Here is a 27,306-nt window from a genome sequence, read left to right as displayed (position 1 = left end):
CTCAACTGTCCACTGTCCTGCAAGCAGGGAAATACAGCTCTAGCAAAACCAGCTACTGCTGAACTGCATTTTCTACAGAGCTAGGGTCTGCTGCTGTGCTCCTGTGTGTGAGTCAGGCTGCCGTGTTTCTGTGTGATAGTCAGATTGCACTACAACAAGTACATCTCAAGCTGTGCTCATGCATGTGCCCCAGCTGACACTTGTTCCCATGGCTGGCAACCTGCACCTCTGGCGGGCTCCAAGCGGCTCCGGGGGCAGCACTTGGTGCCTGCCCAGGCTGGAGGAGATTCCTGTGATGAAGAGTGGCCCCAATCTCTGCACCCCAGCCTGGTGCCATCCCCAGCCTGGTGCCACCCCCACGGCCCAGGTGCACTCCGTCCCGGTCTGGCCCCAGCCAGCTTGGCCATGTGTGTGGGCAGGGAAGCTGAGGCAGTAACCCACCCGCTGGTGGCTGCACTGCTGGGGCCACAGACCAGGACTGGGGCCCAGCAGAGTCCAGGGTGAGATCCCAGATGGCAAGGTTGGGCTGTTGTGGCATCTAAAGGTCCCTGGAGAGCCACAGGGGAGAAGGACAGGGGGAGGATGATGAGCAAGAGCCATAAGGTTTTGCATGCCAGTCTTCCATGTGACGAGTGACAATCCATGTGCGGCTGAAGCAGGGGGTCAGACTTTGGGGGACAGAAGAAGACCCTGGCCCAGGAGGGGCAAGGGAAATGGCTCTGATCCTCACTGGGCTCCCATGGTTGCAGGCAGGAAAGCTTATTCTTGTACAGAAACAGGTGGCTTGAGAATATTATGTGGTAAATCAGATAAGCTGCAATCTCGTTATGCCAACAGATGAGTGAGTCAGAAAGGTTTGAGTATAGCTGTCAATAGAGCATCCTGTAAGGATAATGTTTAATCAAATTAGATTAGACACTTGCAGCTCCCATCCCCTCAGCTCCTTGTTTAGGGGGAAAAACACTGTTCCCATGTAGAAGGAACACAAAGCGTCTCAGCAGCCTGAGCACCCTCAGCATGTCCCATGCCTCTTGTTGCTTTCCAGGCAGTGTTTGCCCCCACTGCTTTGGACACAGTCCCATAAATGGCCCTAACCTTGCTGCTTTTCCTGGGCAGTATGTTTTGCAGCACATCAGCCAGATGATTTTACTCCACGAATTTTGAGTAGTTTTCATGCTAGGGAGAGACTGTCATATGATTGTTGGGAGGGGAGGAATTTTAGTCCCAGAAACTCCACATTGTTTTCTGAGCTATCAGGCAAGCCTTTGGGACAGCTTAAATACTCGATATTTCTAATTGGAACACTGTTTCAATGACATCTACCAGCATGTGACAGAGCAGGGGTTTTATGCCAATTTTGCAACTTGTGTTTAAAGCTATTGGAAAAAAGTCTGTGCAACCACACGTGTTCAGATGTTGTTATGCTGTGTGACAGTCTAGTGCAGGTTTCCTAAAATAGCAGCCTCATCCTCCTCCAAAATCCTCCATTGTCTACCTAAGGCTATTCAAAGAACATTATCCTATTGCAAGCTTAGACTGTATCTACTTCAGTTATCATTGTTGTGCCAGCAATGGCTGTCATGGTGTTCCTTGAATATCCCTAAAAGCCTAGGGAACATTTATACCTGTTTGAGTCATGCTTTTAATTCTGAGTACATGAGCCCACCACAGGGTTGCCCTGGCCCTGCTGGCTCCATTTGCAAAGCTCATTTAGATTTCCACCTGCCATTCCTCAATGGTTTCAATTGCATAGCAATTACATGGCCCTGGCTTGTCTCAAGAAGTCCTGCCTCAGTTTCTCCAACTCTGCAGCTATGAATATCAGTATGTTAGGACCTTCATTCTTCCTCCTTGTTAAGAAGAATTTTCTTGCTAAATTTCAAACCCTGGGTGCAGAAGCAGGAACTGATCTTGGATCTTTCATATTTGGAGGCCAGAGTATCACTGTTGGACACTGTTTTTCTTATGAATGTTTTGAAACAAAAGCACTTATCTTGAACTGAACATAAACTTTCATACCAAATGAAGTATGAATATCTGGAAGGTTTGGATCCAAAAGAGTGCCAATTTTGATTCAATATGAATAGTTCATGCTTTTGCAATTTTTCAGCTCCCAAATCACAGCCAAAAAGCACATACAACAATTTTCATAACCCTTAGTGCATCCACAAAACCCTTTTTTTTTGTCAGGAAAACACCACATATTACCAAGCACAAAGGACCTTCTGTTCAGACACAGGGCATCCTGAGTACATCCTCTTACTGCATAGCTCTGTCCTGTGATATCCACTTCATATCATCCTTGGACATTTGATCATTCCTATGGTTCCTGGACTTCTAATAATTTCTGAGAAAGGAGACTATGAGCTCCCAGGAGACTTTCTCTCCTTTGACAAATTTGACCTGGCACAAGGAGGATCCAACAGATCATAAAAACTGTCAGGCAACAGTATGCTGGACTTTAAGAAGAGCTAAACTTCACTTCAGACTTCCATCAAAGACCTGCTGAGAGGAAACTTCATTTCTTTGGGATCCAAAATATGTTAGTTCCCTTGAAAGATATTAAATTGGTTTTACTTCAACCTTTTTCCTCCCTGACACTGTGGGATGAAACAAGTCTTGTATTTTACCAAGTATTGGAAGGGCCCAGATTGCTACTACAGGAGAGACATTGAAAGGCAGAATGCAGCCTCCAGCTTTCCTTTGTTAGTCATAAATAAAATTACTCCCAAATGGGAGGTTTGCACCACTGCAAATGTGCAAATGAGTTTTTACTGGTGTACAAACAATGGTTTCCTTACATATAACTGGCCTGACAGGCCATGGGCAGGAAGGCTGGACAGAAAAATATGTTTCCCTCCAGCTCTAAGAAGTTGTTTGTCTACATCAGTTCCAGCTGGCTGGCCTGCATCTCTTCTGACTAGAAACGCTTCTTGAGAAAAAGGATGATACTCCTGTTTCTAAGGGTATCTTGCACAAGGTGAGAACAATCTCTTCCAACTGTTTTGGAAGGCTGTTCTCTGCAGGTCTAAAATCTACTGTCCTATAAAATTGTGGAGAACCGACTGTTCCTTTTTTCTTAGCTGTAGCCTTTTATACAATTGGGGACTGTTTGGTTAGAAAAGAGATGACTCAAAAATAGACATGAGAAACCTGTCTTTCCTCAAAGGTCACATTTTCCCAGTGTATTTCAGGTGAGACATCTGTTAGAACACCATGGCATAATCTGTTATGCAAGAGAGGGCTCATCCTAATGGATGTACACCTCCTTCTGCCTGGAAGTCTCGACATATTGTGCAGCCTTTGTTAAGCTGAGGTAGTGGCTCATCCCCAGGAATTCACCAGGTGTCTGCTCTCTATGTAAGTAGGAGTTTCCATGCCTCCTTGCTGAATTCTAGTCCTCTCATCCTGAATACAAATGCCTTTAGTTTTGAGATGGTGCTCGAACACATTTACAGACACCTGACCAGGGCTTACTCACTGGCTTAATATTTTTACACCCATCAGTGGAAATACTGATGTGTTCTACATCTGTTAAAGCCTCCACAGAGCACCCTCCCCAAGAAATTATACATTTCATTAGTGAGCTTCTAAAACAAACTATTTGTCTTTCAGATTCATTTGCCACCCCTTTCTCACTGTCTTGTCTAAGCCCTCACTGTAAGACATAAAATATCTATTATGTTATTTCCACATCAGTCAAGAGTTGTGACAGCCATTACTTTCCTTCTGTCCAGACACTCCTGACACTGCCACAGAGGAAACTATGCTGTATGACACAGTTTGCTCTTGACAAAGTCACACTGGCTGTTATTTGTCTCCTCTAGTTATGTAGATAAACAGGTTTGCTTTTGTATTTTCTTAGAAATCAAACTTTCAAAATTATCTATTGTAAAATTCTCCAGTTCTTTATTTTTTCCTATTTTGCTGAAAGCATCATTGCATCTACTTTTCCCCAGACTTCCAAAACCTCAGAAGATCCTCCATTAGTTGTCAGAAAAAGTCATCAGGAGTTTAGACACAATCCTCTAAAAACTCCATTTCTTCAGTACTTTTCTTGATAGTCTTGCCCTTCCTTATATAATAAACCAGAAAATATCCATTGCTTTTTGTGTTCCTAAATTTAACCTCGTGTTTGATCTTGAGTTTTCTGACTTTTTATTTTTACTTGTTCATGGTATTTTTATACACATCTTCAATAATTTCACCACACACATTTTCTGTGTGTTTTTCTCTTGTTTAAGATTAACAGGAAGACATAATTTACAAAATGGCCTGATTTTCCAGTTTGAAACTTTCATTTCATGGTCTCATTTACCTGAGCTGTCTTCCACCTTCATTTCTCTGCTAGTTCTTGCTGTTGTCTCCAGTCAAAATCAAAGAAAATTGCCTCTTGCTCTTTCTGCCACTCAGTACACAGAAAACTGCTGCCACATGTGAAACCTTGCTGAGCTGCCTGAAACCTGAAGTGCTGCCGTCCCTGCTGAAATTCCCCATTGCCACCAAGCCCTGTGCTTGAGAGAGTCCTGCCTGTCCCAAAAAGGCTCCATGCACCCCATGCTGGAGGCCTGGAGCAGGCCCCACCACGCCAGGCCTGAGCAGGCCCTTGTTCCTCTGCTGGAACATTGCTGGGGAAGGCAGTGTGGCCACATCACCTCCTCCGAGCCTTCTTGAGCAAGAATTCTGTTCTAATATCCTGGCTGAGAATTACCACAACAAGCCACCTTTCCCCAGGCTGGATTGGGCCACTCCTGGGAGAAGTGACAATATTCACAGACACAGGCAGCCTGGGCCCTTAGACCCTCACTCCTTGAGCAGGTGAGGGTTGCTTATTTTCCAGCAATGTAGTAGATGGGATTCATCCCTGTTCTCCAGTAATGAAACCTCCTGTGTGTTGTTGAATTCTTCTAAATTCCCAGCATCACACTGATACAAACTGCTGTTTGCAGTGTTGTGGCTTCATTGATGTGAAACAACTCCTTCTCCTCACAATCATAATTCTCCCCCTTTCTCCGCAGATAATAATGAGGGAAATTTTTCTACCTTCCCAGATTGCTTGGGTTTTGTTTGGTGTTTGGTTTTCATTTTGTCTGCAGGGCTGCTCACATTTCCTCAGAGTGCTTCAATTCAGCAACCCCAAACAGAAGCTCTCCAGGTTCCTTCCCACATGGATGCCATGCATGTTCCCTGTCATGGCTCTCACTAGCAAGAAGCAAAGACCATAGACCTTGCAAGTTCAGTATAAACGCTGGACTAAAGCATTCAGGATTGGTGCTTCCCTTAGAGAACAACCTTACAGGAGCTGCTATAGAGCTAGGCAATAGTAGAGAGAGTCCTAAAAAAGCAGTGTTAATTTACTATTTTTATTTTGGCCACTGACTTTTGTGAAGAATGCACTTCCTACTATTGCTGGGAGCTGGGAGAGCAGAAATAATAAGATGGTCACCTTGTTAGTCAAGGATTAGGCCCAAGCAGTATATATTTAATTAGACTTTAAAGAGCTTATTTCAATGTTAGGAGATGCACTCCTTCCCTGTTGCTGCTGCCTCAACGGAATTGTTTCAGTAAGTCTTCTGTTTATCAAGAGACAGGAGAGTGTTTTCAGACACTGTGAGCACTCAGTTTTTGTTTGTAGTTAGATTAAGAAGAGGAAAGTTGACCCAAAGCTCTTGAAGAGCTCATCTAATCTCTTTGGTTGAGAAGATCTGTCCTCCCACAGACTCACCTTCAGCATTATAAAGGAATACATCTTCCTGATGACAAGCTCTCTTTGCAGGGATACCTCAAACTTGGTTAATCCAGAAGCAGCATCTTCAGTTACAAAATTTTAAGAGACAGATGAGAAATTAGAGCGCGGCTTGCACATCTTTTGATTTCCACCTACCCACAAGGTCTAGGGCATTCACAATGAGCATTAGTGAAGACGATGTGGAGAAGTTCCTTGATGGCAACCCTGCTTTTGCCAAGCAGTATTTTGAGAAGAAACTAAAAATGGAGTCCTGGGATAACAATGAGAGTGAAATACTTTTTGAGTTGATCCAAGACATGCAAGAAAGCATCAACATGGAGAAAGTGGTTTTCAAGACCCTGAGAAGAATCAGGTCCCTTATTCACGCTGACCGCTGTAGTCTCTTCATGTACAGGCAGAGAAATGGCACTCCTGAACTGGCAACACGGCTTTTCAACATCCAGGAGGGAAGTACTCTGGAGGAATGCCTGGTGGCCCCAGACTGTGAGATTGTCTATCCACTGGACATTGGCATTGTGGGCCACGTTGCTCAGACCAAGAAAACCATGAACATCAAGGATGTCCGTGAGGTATGTTTGATTTATTTGTTATCTGGGGAGAAGAGAGGCTTGCAAGGGGTCAAGAGGCAGTAGCACACCACAGTGCTTGGTGAAAGCCCTTGTGATGTAACTGGAAACGAGCAACAAGTCTGAAAGTTCCTTACAATTTCATTTATGGGGTGAGGTGAAACTAAGAACATTGATTACACTAGGTCTTAATGCTTGCAAACAGTGCACTGCTGCAAAAAAAAAAAAAAAAAAAAAAAAAAAAAAAAAAATCAGATCTAGTCCAGCAGAGGAGAGTGAAGTTGTCAGATCTGAAATGAATGCACACAGAATTTTCCATGCAATTTTATATTCTATGAGTAAGCGGCAGAGACAGAAATTCTTTACAGTGAATCCAAAGAGGGTTTTCCATGACAAAAGAACTTGGAAGATATTTGCTGTGATGAAGGTTCAGCTGAGGGCATTTAGAGGCACCACTATCAAACAGAGGGAGTGGACCCCAGAGCAGTTAACTGCAAGCTGTGTATGGGTGATCTTCATCAGAAGCAGCAAGAGACAATCTTAGACTAAAAAAACTTTTCCAGCAAAAATTGCAATCTGCAATATCAAGAAGGACCTGAGGGATTTTAATCTTTTGTGTTTATGCTTTCATGACAGTATTTATTCCCCATACTTCTGGTTCAATCATGTAAACCTGGATGGCAGGAATAACAATCTGCTTGCTCTAATCATAGGTATAAAACTAAAATCCATGTGACCCAAATATGGCATTTGGGATTACTCCATCTATTGTTTGCTAGTTACAAAGAGACCATCTGTTTTTTCATTCGCTTGTTGCTCAGTGCAGGCATATCTCAGCCCTTCAGCAAATCTTTCCTTGTCTTCCACAGAACACACTGAGACACTGTTTTGGTTCTGAGCCTGGGTTCTTTTTTGCTGGGCATACTGTTGATGTTGGGGGAAGCATCAGAATGTGACTTAAATCTTAAAGTTTTTAAATTTCTGACATTTCTCCAAATACAGGGGAGGATTTCAGATCTGTGAGCCAAATGCTGTGCTCCAATTCTGGTGCTTTTAGACATTGTCATAATACAATTCCTTTGAAGAAGATCCAGAGACTAAATGTTTGGTCTAGCCCATTTGGCAGAAAAGGCCAACAATGGGGAATGTATGGGGAGAAGATTCATTAGGGAGTGATAATTTTTTCTGGTGCAACCTTCTGAATATGATCAGAGTTGTGTGGCTTTTTCTAACCCAAACAGAATGACTTACAGATGACAATTTATTCACCTGAGCTGGGAGAATATCTTTGGTAGCAAGGCCATCCCTGCACTCCCCCATGGCAGGTGATGATGGTACCAATGAGGCCCTGTGTAGGCAAAGTGATTGGCCATCTGCTTGCCCTGGACTACTCTTTCTCCACTTTTAAGGAGAAACTAGGGGTAGATGCTGCAGGCTGACAACAAGCTTCATGGTAAAAGTAGAAGAAAAATGAGAGTGTGTGAACTTGCCATTGAGTGCACTAGTTTATACCCTGTTGCTATGCAGTGATACCTGGCTCTACCCACTCCGCAGTGCCAGCAAGAAGTCAGAGGAAAGAATGGAGGGGGCACCATGAAGAATGCCATTGATCTGAGAATGACCAGTGGAGAGCCCCCTTGTTCTGAGAGAGTTTGACATGTTAAAGCTTATGACTGGCAAGATCTTCGCAGAAAGTTAAAGTGCATGTGTTGCAGTTAAAAGCCACATCCTCTGCTCTTGGTATTAGCTTTATGATCTGTATGTGGTTTTCTGCTAACTCGTTTCTTTTCCTCAGTAATTTTTAAGCAAAACTTTCTTTAGGCAGCTTACTTTAAGGGGCTGCGCTTGGACTTGGTTTCAAGACGCATTGTGAAAAATGCTTATTTGTAAATTCTCTATTAAACAGTGTGCCCAGTTCAGCCCATTTGTTGATGAGCTCACCGACTACACCACAAAAAACATCCTTGCGACACCCATCTTGAATGGCAAAGACTTGGTTGCTGTCATCGTGGCTATAAATAAGCTGAATGGCCCACACTTCACCAGCTCTGATGAAACAGTAAGTGGTCAGTAGCTGAATTCCTATCAAAAAGTTTTACTTTTGTCATGTGATAGAAATCCTTTTACCCTAGTGATGCCTGCTTTAGTGAAGCTCCACTGGTGTGAGTTTCCCTTAAGGGCACTCACACACTCATAGAAGAGGCTTATATTGAGAATGTTTATCTCAGATCTTTCAGGGAAGGTACAGTGGGATAAGTCTCATGTCATGGCAGTGCAAAGCAAAGCATTTATCCTGAGAAATTACCCTGATGCTTGTAAAGCAGTGCTATGAAATACAGTACACATGAAGTTGCCACTGCATTCAATTCAATCTCACAATTTGCCTTTTCAGCTTTTTCTGAAGTATCTGAATTTTGCATCCTTGAACTTGAAAATTTATCACTTGAGTTATCTTCACAACTGTGAGACTCGAAGAGGCCAGGTAAGAGTGAAAATGCAGTTTGGCTATCTCAAAATCAAATTATTTCATTCTTCTGATTTAAAGGGTGAATCTGATTTTCTTCAGAGATTTATCCCTGATGAGCAGAAATAAAGAGATGCCCTCAACTACTTTCAGACACTGCTTCTTTCCCAGAGTCCTGCATTACTCTCTCTCTCTTCTGCTATTGGCAAAACTGCAGGACCTCAGGCAGTGGCACCAGCTTCAGCAAGACTGACCTCAAGGTGTTTTGTTTATTTGAGCCTGTGAAGCACTCTTGGATCATTGCAGAGAGCAGCAACAAGGGACTTTCTGAAACACTTAAGAGTGTGGTATTTTTCCCCCCATCTGCTCATTAAAAGTGCCACTGAATTTCCTCTTAGAACCAGTAAAATTATTGTCATATCCATGTTGTATTGGCCTCCGTCAGTAGAAAAAAACATATATTAGGGGTTTAGGACATTCTGGATTGAAATTCTGGCACCATACTTTCCTATTAGTTGGGTTACAGTAGGACTGTTGGATTTATTGGCATGGATGTGAATCCTTGCAATAACTTTCTGCAGCAGGCCGTAGATGTCACTCAGGAGAATGTGGAATTGCATCTGTGCTTCATGGCAGCCACGCTCTATTCTCCAATGAGATTGCCATGGAGAGAGAATAAATGCCTATCTCAGCAAAATGGATGCAGAATGAATGATTTTGGAGCTTTGGGTGGCACTTATACTTTCTAATTAATTTATTATGCTTTGCCTAATTTTTTCATTTATCAAAAACAAGAATGATGGCCCAGTAATACCAGCAATGAAGAACCATTAACTAAGGTAGACCTAGCAAAGGCTTTTTCTCTGGACAGCTTTAGCAGTAGGACTAGTCAGGGTAAGAAATGGGCTAGAAGAGAAAGTGGAGGCCCATAAGGTGAAAGCCTAGTGCTTCTGATCTGGGACTGGACCCAGGAGTCCTGTGTTCATATATTACTGCTGTCTGAGGGACAAAGGGAGGAAAGCAAGAAGGAGATGCAGGACACACTGCTTTAGTTCTGCCAATAGCTCAATTGTCCAGCCTCTGACTAATACAGTCCTTCAGGGCTGTGTGAAATTATTATAGTTCATTGTGCTAGATTTTAAAGTACTGAAGTACAGAGTGAGCAAATTACATTCTCAAAAGTGGTCTAGGATTTTAATATTGTAAATCCCAACAGCAAAGACTGGGTGATACTGTGGGTAAAATGGCTTTTGCAAAGACAGGTCAGTCTGCTTGTGCTCAGATACTGTGCAAAAGTCCTATTAGAACACCATATAATAATTTTTTACCAACTTCTTTATATCAGTCAGATATATTTCAGCTGTTTCTCTCAGACCTTCTTATGGGGCTTGTGGCTTTCAGTACTTATTGCATGCTGTAAAGTGCCAAAAGGCTAAACTGCTGCTCATGTTTATCCAATGGTTGGCATGACAACACGACTCTCCTGTTTGAGGGATACTGACACTGAACTCAGACTTCATACAAGTGGCAGAGTTGTCCCAGTTTATGGACCAGTGCAGCTCAGAATTGTTAAAAAAAAAATCTACTAGTGCCCAGTGAAGAGGTGAGATGCACTTTTTCCAGTTGTGGCCATGTAACAGTATTTCTTGTTCAAAGCCCGGTCTGCTTCAGGTTGCAGCTTCAGTGCTTCAGAAGCATGGCTCCTCATATGTCCTGGGATCAGAGAGCCAGACACACATCTGGGATACAGGCACACATGCATTAACTAAGCTAAGCAAGAGTGTAAATTACTTCCTTACCATTTCAGAGCAGTATTTGTGTAACCTCTGCTTTTACAAATGAAAAAGCCTAATAATAATAGCAACAGCTTTCTTGAGGTTGTTACATTCTGTAGAATGTACCAGAAGATGGGGAAAAGCATCATAGGCTGTTGCACACATGAAACAGCTGCTCAAACACTTCCAGGGAAGTGTTAACTCAGATATTTCAAACATCAGCCTCTGGAATTTGCAATGGGTTTTGGATGCAACATTTTATTAATGGATATAAAATTTAAGTGGGGACAGCTCTTTGCCTGACACTGCTACTTTTTTTATGCTGTATTGGTAACATTTGACTCCTACACAACTCAACACTGTGGTGACCTGACTCTTTCTCCCTAGTAATTCCCAGTGGGAACAAGTGGGTAGGTTTCCTGCACCTTTCAGAAACCATAACCCAATAAGCCCATCTCTCCAAGAAAGGCTGTGCTTACATTTTCATTATATCCTGCAGGTGTTGTTGTGGTCAGCCAACAAGGTTTTTGAGGAGCTGACAGACATAGAGAGGCAGTTCCACAAGGCTTTTTACACGGTGAGGGCATACCTGAACTGTGACCGATACTCAGTCGGTCTCCTGGACATGACCAAGCAGAAGGTGAGTGTTCACATGTGTGCTGTGCATCCTTCTGCTTGCTGCTATCCATTGAGGGGTGATGCAGGCAGATAAGATTTACTGAGGCAGTAAAAGTGCTAGCTAACCTTCAGCCACTGTTCCTACTTTGCTTGGCACTTTTTTACTGTGCAAAGATTAAGATAATGGGTTAACGAAATCAGAGGAAAGGGGAAGAGCTTATCACTGAAATGGGAGAGTTGGAGGCTGAGAAGACAGAGGAGGGGAAGAGGTGTCTGACTTTGGCAATCCTGGTCAAAGTCTGCAGCACAAACAAAACCTCACGAAGTCCATGGGTATCAGAAGTATAGTGAGACACCCGTGGAACCATCAGCAAACAAGAGCCTATTTATACACAGTACACCCTTGCCTGGAGTGGCATGAGATCTGGAGAAATCTGAAGTTCCAATATTAGCAGAGAAAAGAGCTAGGCCATATCACAAGGTGACTTGTGACCAAACAGCCACCTTCCTCAAGGACTCATTCATGCTCATGATATCCAGGTTTTCAGATGAAATTTGGCTTCATGAAAACAAGCTGACGGAATTGAAGTTACCTCTGATTTGGTCTGATGGTTTGCACCTTTGGCAAACTTTATGTGGGGGTTACACAGCATCCTTGCCAGTGGAACCCTCCTTGTCCCATGGCCAGGCTGTCTTGTTGACAGAGCTCTTGCAGCACATTGTCTTGTGAAGAGGTATGTTAAAAGATCCCGTGTAAGCTAAAGGCTCTTTGATCAATATTATAATGTAGCATAAGAAAAAAACCCAAAATAAGTATTTATCTTCTTCAAACTGGCAAGTAGTAGGTCAGGCAATAGTCACACTTTGGAAAATTAAGAACACAAAAACATGGTTGAAGCTGTTTGCTCTGAGTACAGTGCTCACTGTTCACTGAATGAATCAGCACTCTATGTATAGGCAGTATATGGTAATATGCAGCCATAGAAATGCACCTGACACGTCCAGATTTGGATATCTGGCTATCATTCTGCTGCCTAGTATTGAATGAGTTTTATTATTTCATGCCTTGTTTACACAACACCAAAACCAGCATGGTAGAGCGATGCTTGCATTGAAGCTCAAGACAAAATGCAGTTTTCTACTCTAAACATACGTTTTTAATTTTAAAAACAGGAGTTTTTTGACCTGTGGCCAGTCCTGTTGGGAGAAGTACCTCCCTACTCAGGACCTCGAACCCCGGATGGCAGGGTACGTGAAGACAAGATTTCTTTTACTCTCCCTTCTCCAGATGGATTGCCTCACCGCTCATTTTAACACCACTCTTTTCTCACTTGTAGGAAATAGTCTTTTACAAGGTCATCGATTACATATTACATGGAAAAGAAGACATTAAAGTCATCCCGTAAGTGCCCAGTCCCTGAATGCTAGGTACTGACACGGGGTGTAGCTGAAAACAAGGTTCCCCATGTTTTAAAGACATCCATGAGGAGAAATCTAAAGGACCGATAGAGGATCGAGAGTCAGAATGTAAGTTGGTGCCTCAACTCACATTTCTGCAGGATAAAGATTTCCTCAAGGACATCGGGATCCTGACTTGGAAGTTAGGCTCCAAAATTCACTACAACCAGTGATTCTTTTCAGGTGGAGAAATGAGCTGCCTTGATTGCCTGCAGTTTTCTGCTGTCCTTGCCAGGTAGAGGCATCACTCTCCTCCATGCCTTTCCTGTGTCTGGGATTTATCCAGGATGCTCTTGTGCTGAGGTTTCCTTGCTTTTCTCCACTCCTTATATCACTGACCTCATCTTAAGGCTACCTCTGGCCTTTTCTCCCATCCTGACACATTGGGACTCCCTCTTTCTAAAAACTGCTCTCTCTTCTTGCCACTGAATATTTCAGTGGAGCCTTGGGCAGCTTAGGCAAATCTGACATAAGAGAGGTTTTCCGAGTTCTGTTAACACCACTTTACTCTCGGGTTTGTGCTGCAGAAAAGGTCCCCATTTCTTGGGTACAGCAGTGTTCAAAGTTCAGGCTGGCAGGCATCCTTAGCCAGGAATCTCCTTTTATCCTTCTTTGTGTTGAAGGTCTGAGGCACGGCCTTCACTTCTAGGAATGAATTTTTATAAAATATCTGCAAACCGATATTTTATCAGTTGTTTCGTTTTGAATCCTTGAAGCGAAAGTATTTACTTATGTGGAAAATTTTTGCTTGTGCATGTGGATCCTTTGAAAGTAACAGAACAAGTTATGAACTGGGTGTTCCAGGTCTAAACCTGGATTATACAATCAATGGAACCCACTTCAGCTCCATGATATGTTTTCAGTAAATATATACCTTTAATTTCCCTTATACATTTTTCTTTCATTAGAAATCCTACCCCGGATCACTGGGCACTAGTTACTGGACTGCCAACCTATGTGGCTGAAAGTGGATTTGTAAGTACTTAATCTGGGATTCCTCAAGTCTTTCTGACACGAATAATACTCATGCAGCTTTCTCAGCAATTCAGTGCTTTGTTTTGGCAGTTAAACTTCTCATTGCCCATACTGTAATACCTTTTCTTTGTGATCCCCTAGATTTGCAACATTATGAATGCTGCTGCAGATGAGATGTTTAACTTTCAGGTATTGTGAAAACTTCCAATTCTATCAAGGATTCAACTTTATTTTTTTGCAAAAAGTGTAATGTAGAGTCAATTTTGGGCATATAAATACTTCTTTTGCTTGTAGTCTGAATGTAAAATTGGAGTGCTCGTGTATTTACATACATACATAATAAGCATGATACATAATGAGCATAATACGTAAAACATATTAAGTTCATGATGTCTCTCTGCTTGCTCTTGCTTCAAGGAAGGTCCTCTAGATGAATCAGGATGGACTATCAAAAACGTTCTCTCCATGCCAATTGTGAATAAAAGGGAAGAAATTGTTGGTGTTGTCACATTTTATAACAGAAAAGATGGGAAACCATTTGATGAACAGGATGAAACCCTCATGGAGGTATAGTTTCTTGATGAAAGAAATTAGTATAATTGAAGAGGTCACTATTTTTCCATGTACATCTGCAAAGCATCCTGAGTGTTATGCAGCTAAATGTATATCTTTCTTGCTTAGAGGGGTGTTATACATCAGCTTGAACATTGTGAAGGCAACGGTTTGACATACTGGGGAAGTTTGGTATGAGAAACCCAACTATATTCTTGTGATTTTTTTCAGCATTCTTGGATTGTACTCCTAGCCATGAGCATCTACTGTGTGCCAAAACAACCCTTCTGACCTGTATTCACATAATTACCAGCTGGCTCTCACTGGCTGGGCAAGTCCCACGAAAAATGACACAGAAATTGTCTATACAGCTAGGACAAAAAGAGAGGCCAGCTATTAAATCTACCAACAGTGGCTGTGATTAAAGACCTTGCTCCTTAGAAATGTTCCTATGCTAGTTTCAATGAAATATAAATATTTAGCTCTTGGCACCTGTTATCAATCAGGACATTTCCTGAAATTGACTTTTCTTATCAAACAAAAAGACCACGGGGAAAAAAATCAGTTTGAATTGGCCACTGGACAGCAAACAAGTTGAAAGCGAGCACAGTATGTGAGTAAATACATGTGAAAGGTGATGAGGGCCCTTTGCTCTCCTTTGATGTGAGAGCTCCTGATCTGCTATCACCACTGTGACAGAAACATTTCCACAGACACCTGCAGAAACACAGAAATAATTTTCTGTACTCTGAACTGGACAGAGGGTCCTTCAGCCTGCACAGAATCGATGCTGTCAAGGCCTGGGCAGATTTAACATGAGGGGAACTGCTTTGCTGAGGAGCATGTCACAATTGGAAGCAAAGATGTGGTTGCTCATTGCTAGAATTTTGGACAAAGTCCAGCTTGTGTTTCTTTAAAAAGGTATCACACAATGTCATACTTCTGTGTTTCTTTGAGGAGCAGATGTTATGGCTATATCTCTGTTTCCTTCTCTTCCCCTTACCAAGTCCTTGACACAGTTCCTGGGCTGGTCTGTACTCAACACAGACACGTATGATAAGATGAACAAGTTGGAGAACCGTAAGGACATTGCTCAGGACATGGTGCTCTACCACGTGAAATGTGACAAGGATGAAATCCAGGAAATTCTGGTAATGCCTCATGATGTGGAGCTCACACCCAAGTGTACTGGCCTGGCCCATGACCTGTGGCACAGACACAGGTCTCCCATTTCACAGAGACACTTCAGCCACCACGATGTGGGGGCAGCACCTGGGCCCTAAAAACTGCACAGGGACAGAATGAGTCTTTCTTTTTGTTCTGTGGTCTGCCCTCCTCCTTGGCACACTGTGCCACTGTGCTCTTTCTAACTTCCTCAACAAAGCCAGCCCTGGAGGTGCTACTCAGGGCAGGGCTGTAGGAGTGGAACAGAAACTGATTTATTCCTCAAAACCTCCTCTGTGCTGAGGATGTGAAGTCAGAGGACCCAGCTGTGACATTGGCTCTAGGGGGACATTTGCAAGTGAGGGAAACACAAAACAAAATCTAGGAGGGGGAGAACACTACCAGGAAAAATGTGTTGAAAGACAAGAAATAGAAGAAGGAAAGAAGCACAATTTGGATATGAGAGTTGCCCTAGATTGCCCCAAAGCTGCCCAGTGAGAAATCCAGGGGGGTTCAGTTGCCTCCTTAACACACCCATGCTTTTTGCAGCCAACACGAGAAAAGCTGGGGAAGGAGCCATGTGAGTGTGACGAAGAGGAGCTGGCAAGCATTCTGGTAAGAACAATGCACTGCTGGAAAGAACAGCGCTGGCAAGCAAATTCTGCCTGCCTAGATGTAGGGAAGAGTTCCCAGTGTTGGCATGCTGTTACCTGGCAAAGGGTGAAGGCACAGCATACCCTGCCCTCCTTTGCTGCCTGAGTTTGAGATTATCATCAGTATGTGTCAGCACGTGCCTCCCACAGCTCCTGGGGCGTCCCTGCTCTCTGCCTCTTTATCTCAAGGACTTCAAAGTCCATCTGGCTTGTTTTTCAGAGTAATTAAGGAGGGCTGTAATTCTTCCGCCATTTTGAGTCTTCAAACTATATAAAATCAAATGCTTAACAGGAAACAAGCAATGTTTGCTGCACAAAAGTGCCCTCCCTCTTCCTCCACTAAGGGGTTATCATGAAAAGCTTCATTTCGGTCTATTTATGTGCTGTATTCCAAAAGAAAAGCAATGTCAGACTGATACATTTTTATTCAGCAAAGCTTAGGAATGACATAAGCAGCACAGCAATAAACCAGCCCATCTCTCTTACAGAAAGAAGAACTCCCGGGGCCCACTAAGTTCGAAATCTATGAGTTCAGGTTCTCTGATTTTGACTGCACCGAGCTGGAGCTGGTGAAGTGTGGCATTCAGATGTACTACGAGCTTGGCGTGGTGAAAAAGTTCCAGATCCCGCAGGAGGTATGAGATGGCAGAAGCCAGCACATCTCCCGTCTCGGATGTGCTCGCCCATGCCGCGGCTGGCACTGCGGGCCCCGTGGTGCCCGGCACGGAGCAGCACAGGCCCGGGCTCACGGGCCTCGCAGGGAGGGATCGGCCTCCTGAGCCCCTCACCCCGCCGAGGGCAGGGAACAGCCTCTCACATGGCATTGGAGCATATCTTCTGCTCTCTTCTGCTCCTCACTGCCTGCCACAGATGTGGTTTGCCATGAGTGGCGGACTCTGCAAAACTCTTCTTGCACGTTGTGTATCCAATGCCGCTCACAGCCGCAGTGTGGAAACACAGCTCCCGGGCACGACACGGGAGTGCCTTCCTGTCCGCCCCTTTCCTCTGACAGAGCATGCAATCTGCAGCTTTCGGCCAAGACACGCTGAAACACACTCTGGCAAGCCCCTTTGTTTCTCATCCCCATGCAAACACGGATGTGCCTTCATTTGGCGCAGCTGGCACCAACCTGTCGACAGGAATGGTGTGACCCCCTGGAAATAAGGACCTCACAAACCCTGACTTGCCAGCTCACGACTTTTGCAGTTCAAAACCCTGTAGGAATTGCGAAACCGGCATTTCAGCAGCCCTGCTGCTCCCGAAGGGATTTCTCTGCTCATCGTGCGAAGTCGATTTCCCTCTACTGGGATCTGGGGGTAACTGCAGGAAGAGTTTTCACCCTGGAAAGGCAGGATGACGGTCGGGAGGGAAGTAAATGGGAATTACCTCTGTTCTTCTTACACGCAGAATGTCAGCGTCAAAAATATTAAACTACCTACTCTGGAACAACTAACCTCTGGAAGAGGTGTGAATAGCAGTGATTCTTATATTTGAGATTTTAAGAAATGAATACTCATTAATAAATAATTGGCTCTTTAATAAGAAAACTGCATAACTACAAGAGAGAGTACACATGGAGAAGTAGACTGCAGCGGAAAGAACAGTTTTATATTTAATGCCCTATATTGTAGTTCTTTAGGTGATATAAATGTAATTCTCCTCTACATCTATGGATCCATATCTGTTGAAGAGAGACATGAATATTAATAAATCACAAGAAAAAGGGACAAATCTTATAGGTGATAACCTAGATAAACAGAATAAAATCAATACATTCACAAAGAGTAAGATGAAATCTCTTTTCCTCCGGGTGGTGCTGATTCTTGTTTACCCCAGAGGCATGTCTGTGAGATTAAATTAAAAAAAAAAAAAAAAAAAAAAAAAAGAAAGAGAGAGAGGGGGAAATATTAGAAACCAGCTACATTTTAGTGTCCACTTTTGCTCTCTACTAGGCTTTACTCTATCAGCATTGCCAGGGTAGCCTGATGATATATGAACCTTCTGATGCCTTTCTGGGCCTACCTCTGCAGAGCAGGTTTGAACTTCATCCATGATTTCTGTACATGACACGTAATCCAAGATGGGCGGGCAGCAGCTTCATTACCCACACTAACATCCTCTTCCCCACCGGCAGGTTCTGGTAAGGTTTGTGTACTCTGTCAGCAAAGGCTACCGGAAGATAACTTACCACAACTGGCGTCATGGCTTCAATGTGGCACAGACCATGTTCACACTCCTGATGGTAAGGTAGCACCACCCTGGTTAGTTCTGCAGCACAGCTTCATTTACAGCAGGTCTTCTGTCACACCTGAGAAATATGCAGGGCTCCCTTCGAACTCTGGTGCAGGAAAATGTTTTGTCGCTCCTGGCACAGGTCCTGCTAAATGAGGTCTCCATTAGCCTGAAGGGTCAGTCACTGCATGGCACATGAAGGAAGCTTTGGTCAATATTGGGCAATGAATGGAGAGCTTTAATTCTCAGAGATACAGATATGCATGGTGTTGAATAGATTCCAGATTAAATCCTTCTGCGGAGTAGAGGAGAGAGCCTACAGGACTTCCACTCTTCCAGTAGATTCTGACCGTAAGAGCCAGACTGAAGTCAGCTGGTTGGGATGGACACAAACTCATGCTTTCCATTTCCATCCAGAACAAACACAGGTGTGGACAATCTTTTGGATGGTTCAGCTTGACAACCACATTGCACAGAAAGATGCAGAGCCCTTTCACAGAGTACTTTGTGTCCAGTGACTGGGAGGGACGCTTCTGAAAGCCTGGGTGAATCCTGGGGCCAAGGCTTCTATAGCAGTGGGTAGCCAACCCACTGTATGGGTAGCCAACCCTGCACATATGCATCAAACACACAAACAGCACAGATGCACCTGCCTGGTCTGAAATATTTTGTTTCCAGCTGATTCCCCATTTTAGCCTAAGTCAGCTGTGTACTGTGTTTGAGTTCACAAATATTTTCAGTTCTCCTGGACTGTCCCAGGACATCCCCAGCACAGAGCAGTCATTGCTCAGTACCTTTTCCTGTCAGAGATGTTAACATATGGAATATAAATTCTCTCCCTCAGACTGGCAAACTGAAGCGTTACTACACCGACCTCGAAGCCCTTGCAATGGTAACTGCGGCTCTGTGCCATGATATTGATCACAGGGGAACCAACAACCTCTACCAAATGAAGTAAGCATTTTCTTACCACTTCAAACCATTTTTTTTTGCTCCTGCTTGGAGTGGAATCAGGCTGTGATCACACCCAACTCCAGTGCAGCTCTGTTTGACACACAAGGGTGACAACCTTCTTGTACAAGAAAAAAGCCTTGCTTTTCAGCTTGCTGCAGTGTTTGGGCTTATGCTTTGGCCAGTGGGGACAATTTGCCATGCTCTCTGGGGCTTTCTTTACCTCCTAGCAAACTTCCCTGAGTTAAAGCAGAACTCTACATTACCATTACAGTGTGAGCAGGTGCAGAGCAGGCACTCAGTATCCTGAGCATTACAGGAGACTTAGGATGCCAACAGAACCATCCTGGACATAAGATGATGAATTTTTACTGTATCTATGGAGAAAGCACCATGTTTGGCATTGCCCTCACTACCTACAGAAACAAAGCACCTATGAGAATATTGCTCTCAGTAGGTAGTCATTAGCTACAGATAAACAATTGCATAATTTTGTTTCCTTGTCAAGGCTCTGTTGCTCACTTAAAGGAGACAGATCATGGCTCTTCTGCAATGCTTGCTGCCTAAATCTTCTTATATATCCTGGAGCTTTGGAAAAACATTAAATAAAGTTTTTGATAGAAGAGGGCCTTGCTTTTCAGCAAGGTGTCCAAGGATTGCAGATGTCCTTGCTTTTTAGAAGGTGTCCAAGGATTGCAGTTTTTTCTGTTCCTATTACCAGATATCAATATGTAGTTATTCAGGACTTAAACAAACTTACTAAGCTGAGTAATTACACTGCAGTCATAAACAATATTTGGAGTGAAATTTGTAGTTGGAATACTATTTTTTCACAGTGTCTAAAGAGTTATAAGCAATGTCACAACTGTCTTTTATTAGACTGAAGTCATTACTTATTAAAAAGTTCAACTCATAAGCCTTTTTAAAGAAATGGAACTTATATGTGTGACAGAAATTAAATACAAAATTAGACATTTCTTTTCATTTTTAATTGCTGCACTAATGTCTTTAATTTTTCCTTTATGCAAACAGATCTCAAAATCCTTTAGCTAAACTTCATGGATCCTCTATTTTAGAGAGACATCACTTGGAATTCGGAAAATTCTTGCTCTCTGAGGAGGTTGGTAATGAACTGCAGTATAAGGGCACGAATAATTTCCTTTGACTGAAGTTTTTCGTTAACAACAGAGTTGTCAGTACAAGACCTTTCTCTGGATTGGATGCCAAGAAACTGCATCCTTTCCATCCTTGGATGCCTCATTTCCAAAAGGCTCTAAGCCCACCCAGGACTAAAGCACATAGGCTTCCTAAATGCATGTCTTGGTTTCTTCAGCGGCCACATTTTTATCCCTATAGGAACAGGTTAAATACAGCGTTGCTCTCCTGTAGCCCCTCTGATAGGGCCAAGGCTGAAATATTCCCACAGCTAACTTTTCATTTCAGGCAAATTTGCATTTGAGTCAGGAGATGGGGTTTGGATAGGCACTGTGTAACAACCTTCCCCTGCTCAGTGAATTAAAGGGGAAACAGCACTAAATGTGGTGTATGGGCTCACACCCCTTGGACACCAGAGGAGCAAACTGAACTACTGAAATAAAAAAAAGTGACCATATTTGGGAAAGGGAGGTGGCCAGGAACTCATAACATAGAGCTTGGATTTTTCAATGCCTTGTCCTTTGCTTTTCAGTCACTGAATATATGTCAGAACCTCAACCGCAGGCAGCATGAGCATGTGATTCACCTGATGGAAATTGCCATTATAGCCACAGACCTGGCACTCTACTTCAAGTAAGTCAGTCACACACACCTTGTGTGAAAGGCAGAAAGCAGCTGGCACTTTACAAAGGCCAGATGTGATGCTTTACTCTGAAAGCCCCCACCAGTGCAGCTGTTCTCTTCACAAGTACTGGCTCTGGGAGGCTGCCTTTAATACTCACCTCAGACCTGAGGGGAGAACTCAAATAATTCAAAAGAATTTTGAACTTCTACTCAATTAAATCACATACATTACTTTTTAACCCTCTATTGCCAACAAGGCAGGGCTATTTGATCCCCTATAGGAAGAAACGTCAGGATTTGGTTTGGTTTACTTACCTAGCATTTCAGATCTGAAAATACTCATAAATGACAAATGGACTGGCCAGGACTGTACTAACTTCTCTGTGACAGCAGAATGACACAAGTAACAAGTAGTTCATTGTAGGTGAATGTTCAGCTCATAGTCTATTCCATACACAAGGGCCTAAAAAGCCAAAATCTTGGAGCAGTGCTTGCTTTCTGGGACATGAGGCTGAAAGTCAACGACATATAACTTCCTAATTAGCAAGGAGCTTTCAAAATGTGCTTTCAAAATACAGTGTCAAGACCAGAGACTGCTTCTGTGTTTTGCACTGCAGTATAATTACACAAAATTTAAACATTCCAAAAAAGAAGAATTTGAGGGAAGCTAGAATACCCAGAACACTTACTGTGGAGATCCAATATCTGTATGGTACCATCATCTGTCTATACATCACCTCTTCCTCACCACTTGGGAACAAACTGGTCCTTGCCCTCCTTGGTCCATGAACTGCAAGCAGAGGCTTGGCTGAGCTAAGACACAGGATTACTGATGATAGGACGCACACACAAGTCACTTTGTGGTATGGCCTAACTCTTTTCTCTGCTAATATTGAAACCTCAGATTTCTCCAGATCTCATGCCACTCCAGACAAGGGTGTATTGTGTATAAACCATTACTCAGAATTCCCTATATACATTTAGATTATATAAATAAGGTTAACAATGCCTCACTAAGTACATAAAGCCAGGTAGCTTTAAAAATACTCCAGCTAGCTCTAGGCTTCTGCAGTTTGCTTCACATGTAAGGAAAAAGATTTCTTTTACTGCAAACAAAGGTGTAAGCATTTCTCAGCTGACATAACTTGCAGTAGCTCGTACTTTCAAAGACCTGCTCATACCTCACCACTATACTCATCCTAAAGGCATTTACAACAGTTAAGGGAGCAGATGATGGTGCTTGGTTTTGTTAGGACATAAGAGTCAGGACAGCAACTAATGGGAACCTTCTGGTGGAGTTAGCAATACCAGGATCAGCCACCTGTTTTTGACATATTTGTTTCCTTGTTTCATAGATTTTCATAGATTTTTCTTCTCCTCTTTTTTTTTTAACCCTTCCTCCCTACCCCCTGAAGAAAGCGAACGATGTTTCAAAAGATCGTTGATGAGTCTAAGACGTACGACAGTGTGACTGCCTGGACTGAGTATCTGTCTCTGGAGACAACAAAGAAAGAGGTTGTCATGTGAGTAACTAACTCTGGGGAAAGGTTAGTGATGTGGACACCAGGTGAGAGCTCCAGGATATGCTTTGTGCTGCAAAGTCAGCAAGTGATACATTACTGGCTACTCAGATTTGATCTTCTGGAGAAGCAGGGAAAAATACAGGGGAAAAAAAGCTTAAAGTGGTTCTTCATCCAAGTAAGTGTCCTGTTGGTCATATACTCCCATGGAGACGCAGGATCCCTTCTGGCTATACACTCCTACCACATCACCCTGTAGGCCACAAACAGGGGCATCCAATTCATTAGCTGTTCTTCCCAGTGGCAACTAGCCTGAGTTGCATGATGCTGCTGCTGTAACCAGACAGAAACTTTGCAGGATGCCCTGCACTGGTGGTGAAGTGCTCTCACCACCTCACTGCAGACTGTGCTGCTACACACCCATGGGGGAGCCAAAGGTGTTACTCCAAAGTCAAGGAATTCAGCCCAGCAATCACTAAAGCAGCAAACATTTTAGCTCCAGAAGCAAGCAGTTCTCCATCATAATTCCATTTTAATCAAGAGAGCAGCCTTTGATGAGTGTCCCAATCAGAACCAAGGCTGTTACAGCAACACATCTATCAGTTTGGAAGGGGCCATGGGATACCTGATACAGTACTGGTCTCCATTCTTGGCCTGTTGTTTCTGCCTGGTTAGGCTTAGGATGGCCTTGAGGCAGCCCACGCTCCAAAGGACGAAAGCACTCCTCAGATTTTTCGGTCTTCAACATTGTTTATTAATTCTTATCTACAAAGTTTTTTGCCAGCCTGACAGAGGTCTGCCCAGCAAGGCAGCCATGGGCACACTGACCTCCCACTGGGCGGTCATCTATTTTTATACTAAAAACTACGCATAAGATATTTACCTTTATCTTCCAGTACCTTTTACTCTTATTAACAAGTGCAGATTTAATGTGAACCAATCCCAAAGTGCCAGCATCACCACCAAAGATGGATGACAAGAAGAAGAGGAGAAGGACAGGGCACGCCCTAATTCCTCCATCTTGTCTCCAAAGAACCCCCCGGTACCAAGATCCCAAAACCTGTGTTTTCACCCTGTAAATAATCCATTCCTCCACCACTTATTCCCAAGTGATCCTCTCGTCCTCATTTAAGTGGCACAACCTGTGCAGGGTCAAAATCCAACCACCAAGCACTTCTGGCAACATTCCAGGATTTCTGAGCCCCCCCCCACAAGGGTTACCTCGGCAACTCTGGACATCAGGAGTGATGTGCTGAGTTCCCACATACTGGGGTATGAGGGTCCTGAACCTGAAAAAATAGGGAATAAATTAATTTCTTTCCTGTTTTTAGGGCCATGATGATGACTGCCTGTGACTTGTCAGCTATCACAAAGCCTTGGGAAGTCCAGAGTAAGGTAAGGTGCTTGATATCCTTATGGATTTCTGTAGCTTACACTTCAAAGTAATGCAATTTCTAAGCTGCCTAGAAGATAAATCAAAATCTCCTGCCAAAAAAGGAATAGCTGTGGTTTTGACGTATTAACCAATCTTTCAGACTGTAGTTGTGAATTCTGTACAAAATTCATGTTTACAAAAAAAATCCCAACAAAACAACAAACAAAACAAGACCCTCAGTTACATAGATTTTTAGGTCACAGTAAGACTTTTTACATGTAACATATGCATTGGCTTTATTATAGCAATACCTACCTGCAGTTTGCTCAGCTGTTTGATTTCCTTTAGGAGTTCATTCCTGAACTGTACTTGAGCCATTGCTAAATAATAAACACTAGATTTTGAAGGAGGGTAAAAGAAATAAAACCTACGTCCTGTTCAGCATGAAGAAAGGACAACAGGAAAAAAAGAAAAATAGACACCCACAATGTGACCAGTAGGCAAATCCTCACGGGGAATACATTGGAAATATTTCTCAATAGATGAGCAGTGGCCTAATGAGATGCAGTGCAATATGACTGTTGAGCTGTCACTAGACAGGTGAAATCCTGCTGCCACAGCTGCCCTTCCCAGGAAGAGGAATGAGGCTATGATTGCACAAGAAGTAACAGAAGGATAAGAAGTGAGATTTGATTCAGAATGGAGAAATGAAGTGCATCAAGTTATGGGGCTGAAGTTGGTACTAACTTTTCTTTTTCCCTCTGTGTCAATGTAGGTAGCTCTCCTGGTAGCAGCTGAGTTCTGGGAGCAAGGAGATTTGGAAATAAGCGTCCTTCAGCAACAGCCCATTGTAAGTAACATGTAAGAACCAGGCAGTTCAGTTCAGACAGCAAGTCTCAGCACAAGCAGTGCTGCCCTGAGTGCTCTGTGTCTGCCTGAAATCACAGTGCTTGCCAAAATCCTTTAGAAAATATGTTTTGAGATAGTGAAGAGCATCCCTGACAAGTGACAAGTGCCTCTTGTCCAGCTGTCCAAATAGTTAAGTGGGTTCAGTGGCTGTGAAGCATCAAGGGGTGATTCACCCTGGAGATTTTTGTGTAGGTCCCCTACAGAAAAAATTAATAACTAAATAGACAAGTCACAGAAGAAAGAAGAGTTTCTAATAAGGAGGAAAACTGCAAACACAGACTTCACGAAGTCATAGAATTATTGATAAATGGAAGGGCATTTCTAACATTTTTTTAAATGAATCAATTCAACCTTGAAAGAGGCAGGAGTCATTCCTGTAAGTGTCCTCCACCTGTGTGGTTTGGGGATTTTTAAAGTAGACTTTCATGCACCCCCTCTACCCACAGTGGCATCACAAATTATATAGTAATTAACAAGATCTTGTAAAAATATAATTTCCACAAGGGAAAAACTTGTTCTCCTCCCCATCCATGGACACTTGAATTGCAGTCTAAAATTTCTGCTAAAATGGCTATGGAAATGAGCCCTCTTTCTTCCTCTGCAGTTGAGGAGGAGGGCTGTGATGGGTGGTCTTTAGGACAGCATGACAGAACTGCCAGGCTGACACAAGAGGGCAGTTTTGGGGAGAAAATAGAGTTGTGTTTTTCAATTAAGTGTTCTCATAAACCACGATGAATTTGTGTCCTCCCACAGCCGATGATGGACCGAAGGAAAGCTGCTGAGCTTCCGAAGCTTCAAGTGGGTTTCATTGACTTTGTGTGTACATTTGTCTACAAGGTAAGCAAAGTGCAGCCTCACACACCCCACCCTTATCAACAGGGGTTCAAATCCCAGCTGACTGAGTCCTGGGACCACTCTTGGGGAGAGGGACAGGCACACAAGTGAAAATCTGCCCTTTTCTGAGGCATTGCAACGGGCTGCCTGTTTCTGCCATTGATGCTTTCTGCAAAGCATCAGCTTTGGATGCGAGGTGTCAGGGTCTATCTTGGGGTATGATGGACATGCATTCCCTCTGCACGGCATTGCACTGAAAGATGTGCAATTAATTTTTGATTAGGAGTTTTCCCGTTTCCATGAGGAAATTCAGCCTATGCTTGATGGGCTGCTGAACAACAGAAATGAGTGGAAGACCCGTGCTGATGAGTATGATGCAAAAGTTAAAGCACTGGAGGAAGAGAAGAAAAAAGAGGAAGAGAGAATGGCTGCAAAGAGAGGTCAGAAAAAGTAATTAGCTTTTCCTTCCTAACTCAAAAACATGCTTATGAAACACTCACAGATTACAGCAAGTTTTGCTGACACAGCAGAGTAAGATTGGCTCCACTGGCAAGGCTGAAGGCAACTTGCCTTCAAACTTGACATGATGACAGGTTGTCAAGAAGGCCACCAGTTTAAAATCCCAAACACTATTATCTGAGAAACTACTGAGAACACGTTCAGCATGAATTCCCATGCAGCTGGGGAAAGCAAAATGTCATGTACTGTCCCTGGAAAATAGCAGGTAAACAGCCCTTTGGCTGACCTATTGTCCCACAGGTTATAAAGCAGAAGCTGAGAAAAGCTTTATGAAAAGTTAAAAAAAGTTAAAAAGGTCCTAAATATTCCTAGAAGAACATTTAAGAAATAATTGTTCATCACATCACATTTCTAGCCCAGATTGCCCAGGTACTACCTCGTTGCAAAGAGTAGTGGCAGTGCCCAGTAGCATTTTATTTTGGTTGAACATGGTTTTCTTCTTCTGTGGGCCCAGCCTGGGCAGTACTGAAGACCACCAGCAGTGGTGGGTACTGGTTGAAAGTTTTTCTGAAAGCCTGAGGATTTGTTTGACTCTCAAAAGGGCAGAAGCAGAAGGTTCTCCTGGCCTATTCCAAATGTCTGATCAAATACCTGCCACAACTGGGTGCCTTCACTCCATAGAGACTGTGTCTGAACTCTTCTTTTGTTCTAAACTGGACCAAAATTCTAGCAGCCTATGATGTGGACATTGCTCAAATGACACAATTTAGAAATTATTAGAGCTGTCTAGATGTTTTATCTCAGTTTGATTCACAGTAGTTAACTTAAAATAGCAAAAGGAAGTGTTTTAACTATGATCTAGGAAATCTCTGAAGAATTATTTACTGAATAAGTAATTGATATTCAAGCAAGGAAAATTTCCACTAACTCTGCAATGCTCTTTCCAAGCAGCCTTACATGTACAATCACTTTGCGCAGCAGACAGCTCTATATAGGGTGCTAAGGTATATGACCTAAGCTGATCATTGGAGAAAAGTTCTAAAAAACTTCTGCAAATGTCTGAGAAGGAAATTTATGACTGTGTGTCTAATTCTATGTTTCTTTTTATATGACAGGTGAAATAACCTGTAATGGAGGAACAGCTCCAGCTTCCAAAACCTGTAGCATACTTTAGACCTATTCTCACTGAAATATACGCCACACAAAAGGAGAACACCCTATAAAAACAACAACAACAAACCAAAACTAAACAGCAACAACAACAAAAATTAAA

At 43.0% G+C, this 27,306-nt stretch overlaps 1 protein-coding gene across 1 annotated transcript; it reads left to right on the top strand.

Annotated features, from left to right (window-relative positions):
* The first annotated feature begins 5,576 nt into the window (after positions 1-5,576).
* PDE6B (phosphodiesterase 6B) lies at positions 5,577-27,306 on the top strand. Its single transcript, XM_058043899.1, has 22 exons — positions 5,577-6,318; positions 8,222-8,374; positions 8,708-8,797; positions 11,054-11,194; positions 12,346-12,420; positions 12,510-12,574; positions 13,539-13,605; positions 13,747-13,794; positions 14,023-14,172; positions 15,165-15,308; positions 15,871-15,936; positions 16,463-16,609; positions 18,109-18,216; positions 19,051-19,160; positions 20,190-20,277; positions 20,845-20,945; positions 22,352-22,459; positions 23,788-23,851; positions 24,607-24,681; positions 25,494-25,577; positions 25,858-26,014; positions 27,149-27,306. The coding sequence occupies exons 1-22, from the start codon at positions 5,908-5,910 to the stop codon at positions 27,205-27,207; spliced, it is 2,511 nt and encodes an 836-aa protein (XP_057899882.1). The 5' UTR covers positions 5,577-5,907; the 3' UTR covers positions 27,208-27,306.

Source organism: Melospiza georgiana, chromosome Z (assembly GCF_028018845.1).
Source record: "Melospiza georgiana isolate bMelGeo1 chromosome Z, bMelGeo1.pri, whole genome shotgun sequence".
NCBI classification, from domain to species: Eukaryota; Metazoa; Chordata; class Aves; order Passeriformes; family Passerellidae; genus Melospiza; species Melospiza georgiana.
This window is presented reverse-complemented; position numbering and strand designations above follow the sequence as displayed.

Excerpts from the sequence above, each read along its gene's own strand:
- PDE6B (XM_058043899.1), top strand. The coding sequence starts at position 5,908 with ATGAGCATTAGTGAAGACGATGTGGAGAAGTTCCTTGATGGCAACCCT. Across the intron at positions 16,610-18,108 it reads AGTTCCAGATCCCGCAGGAG|GTTCTGGTAAGGTTTGTGTA; the intron begins GTATGAGATGGC and ends CCCCACCGGCAG. Across the intron at positions 22,460-23,787 it reads ACAAAGAAAGAGGTTGTCAT|GGCCATGATGATGACTGCCT; the intron begins GTGAGTAACTAA and ends TCCTGTTTTTAG.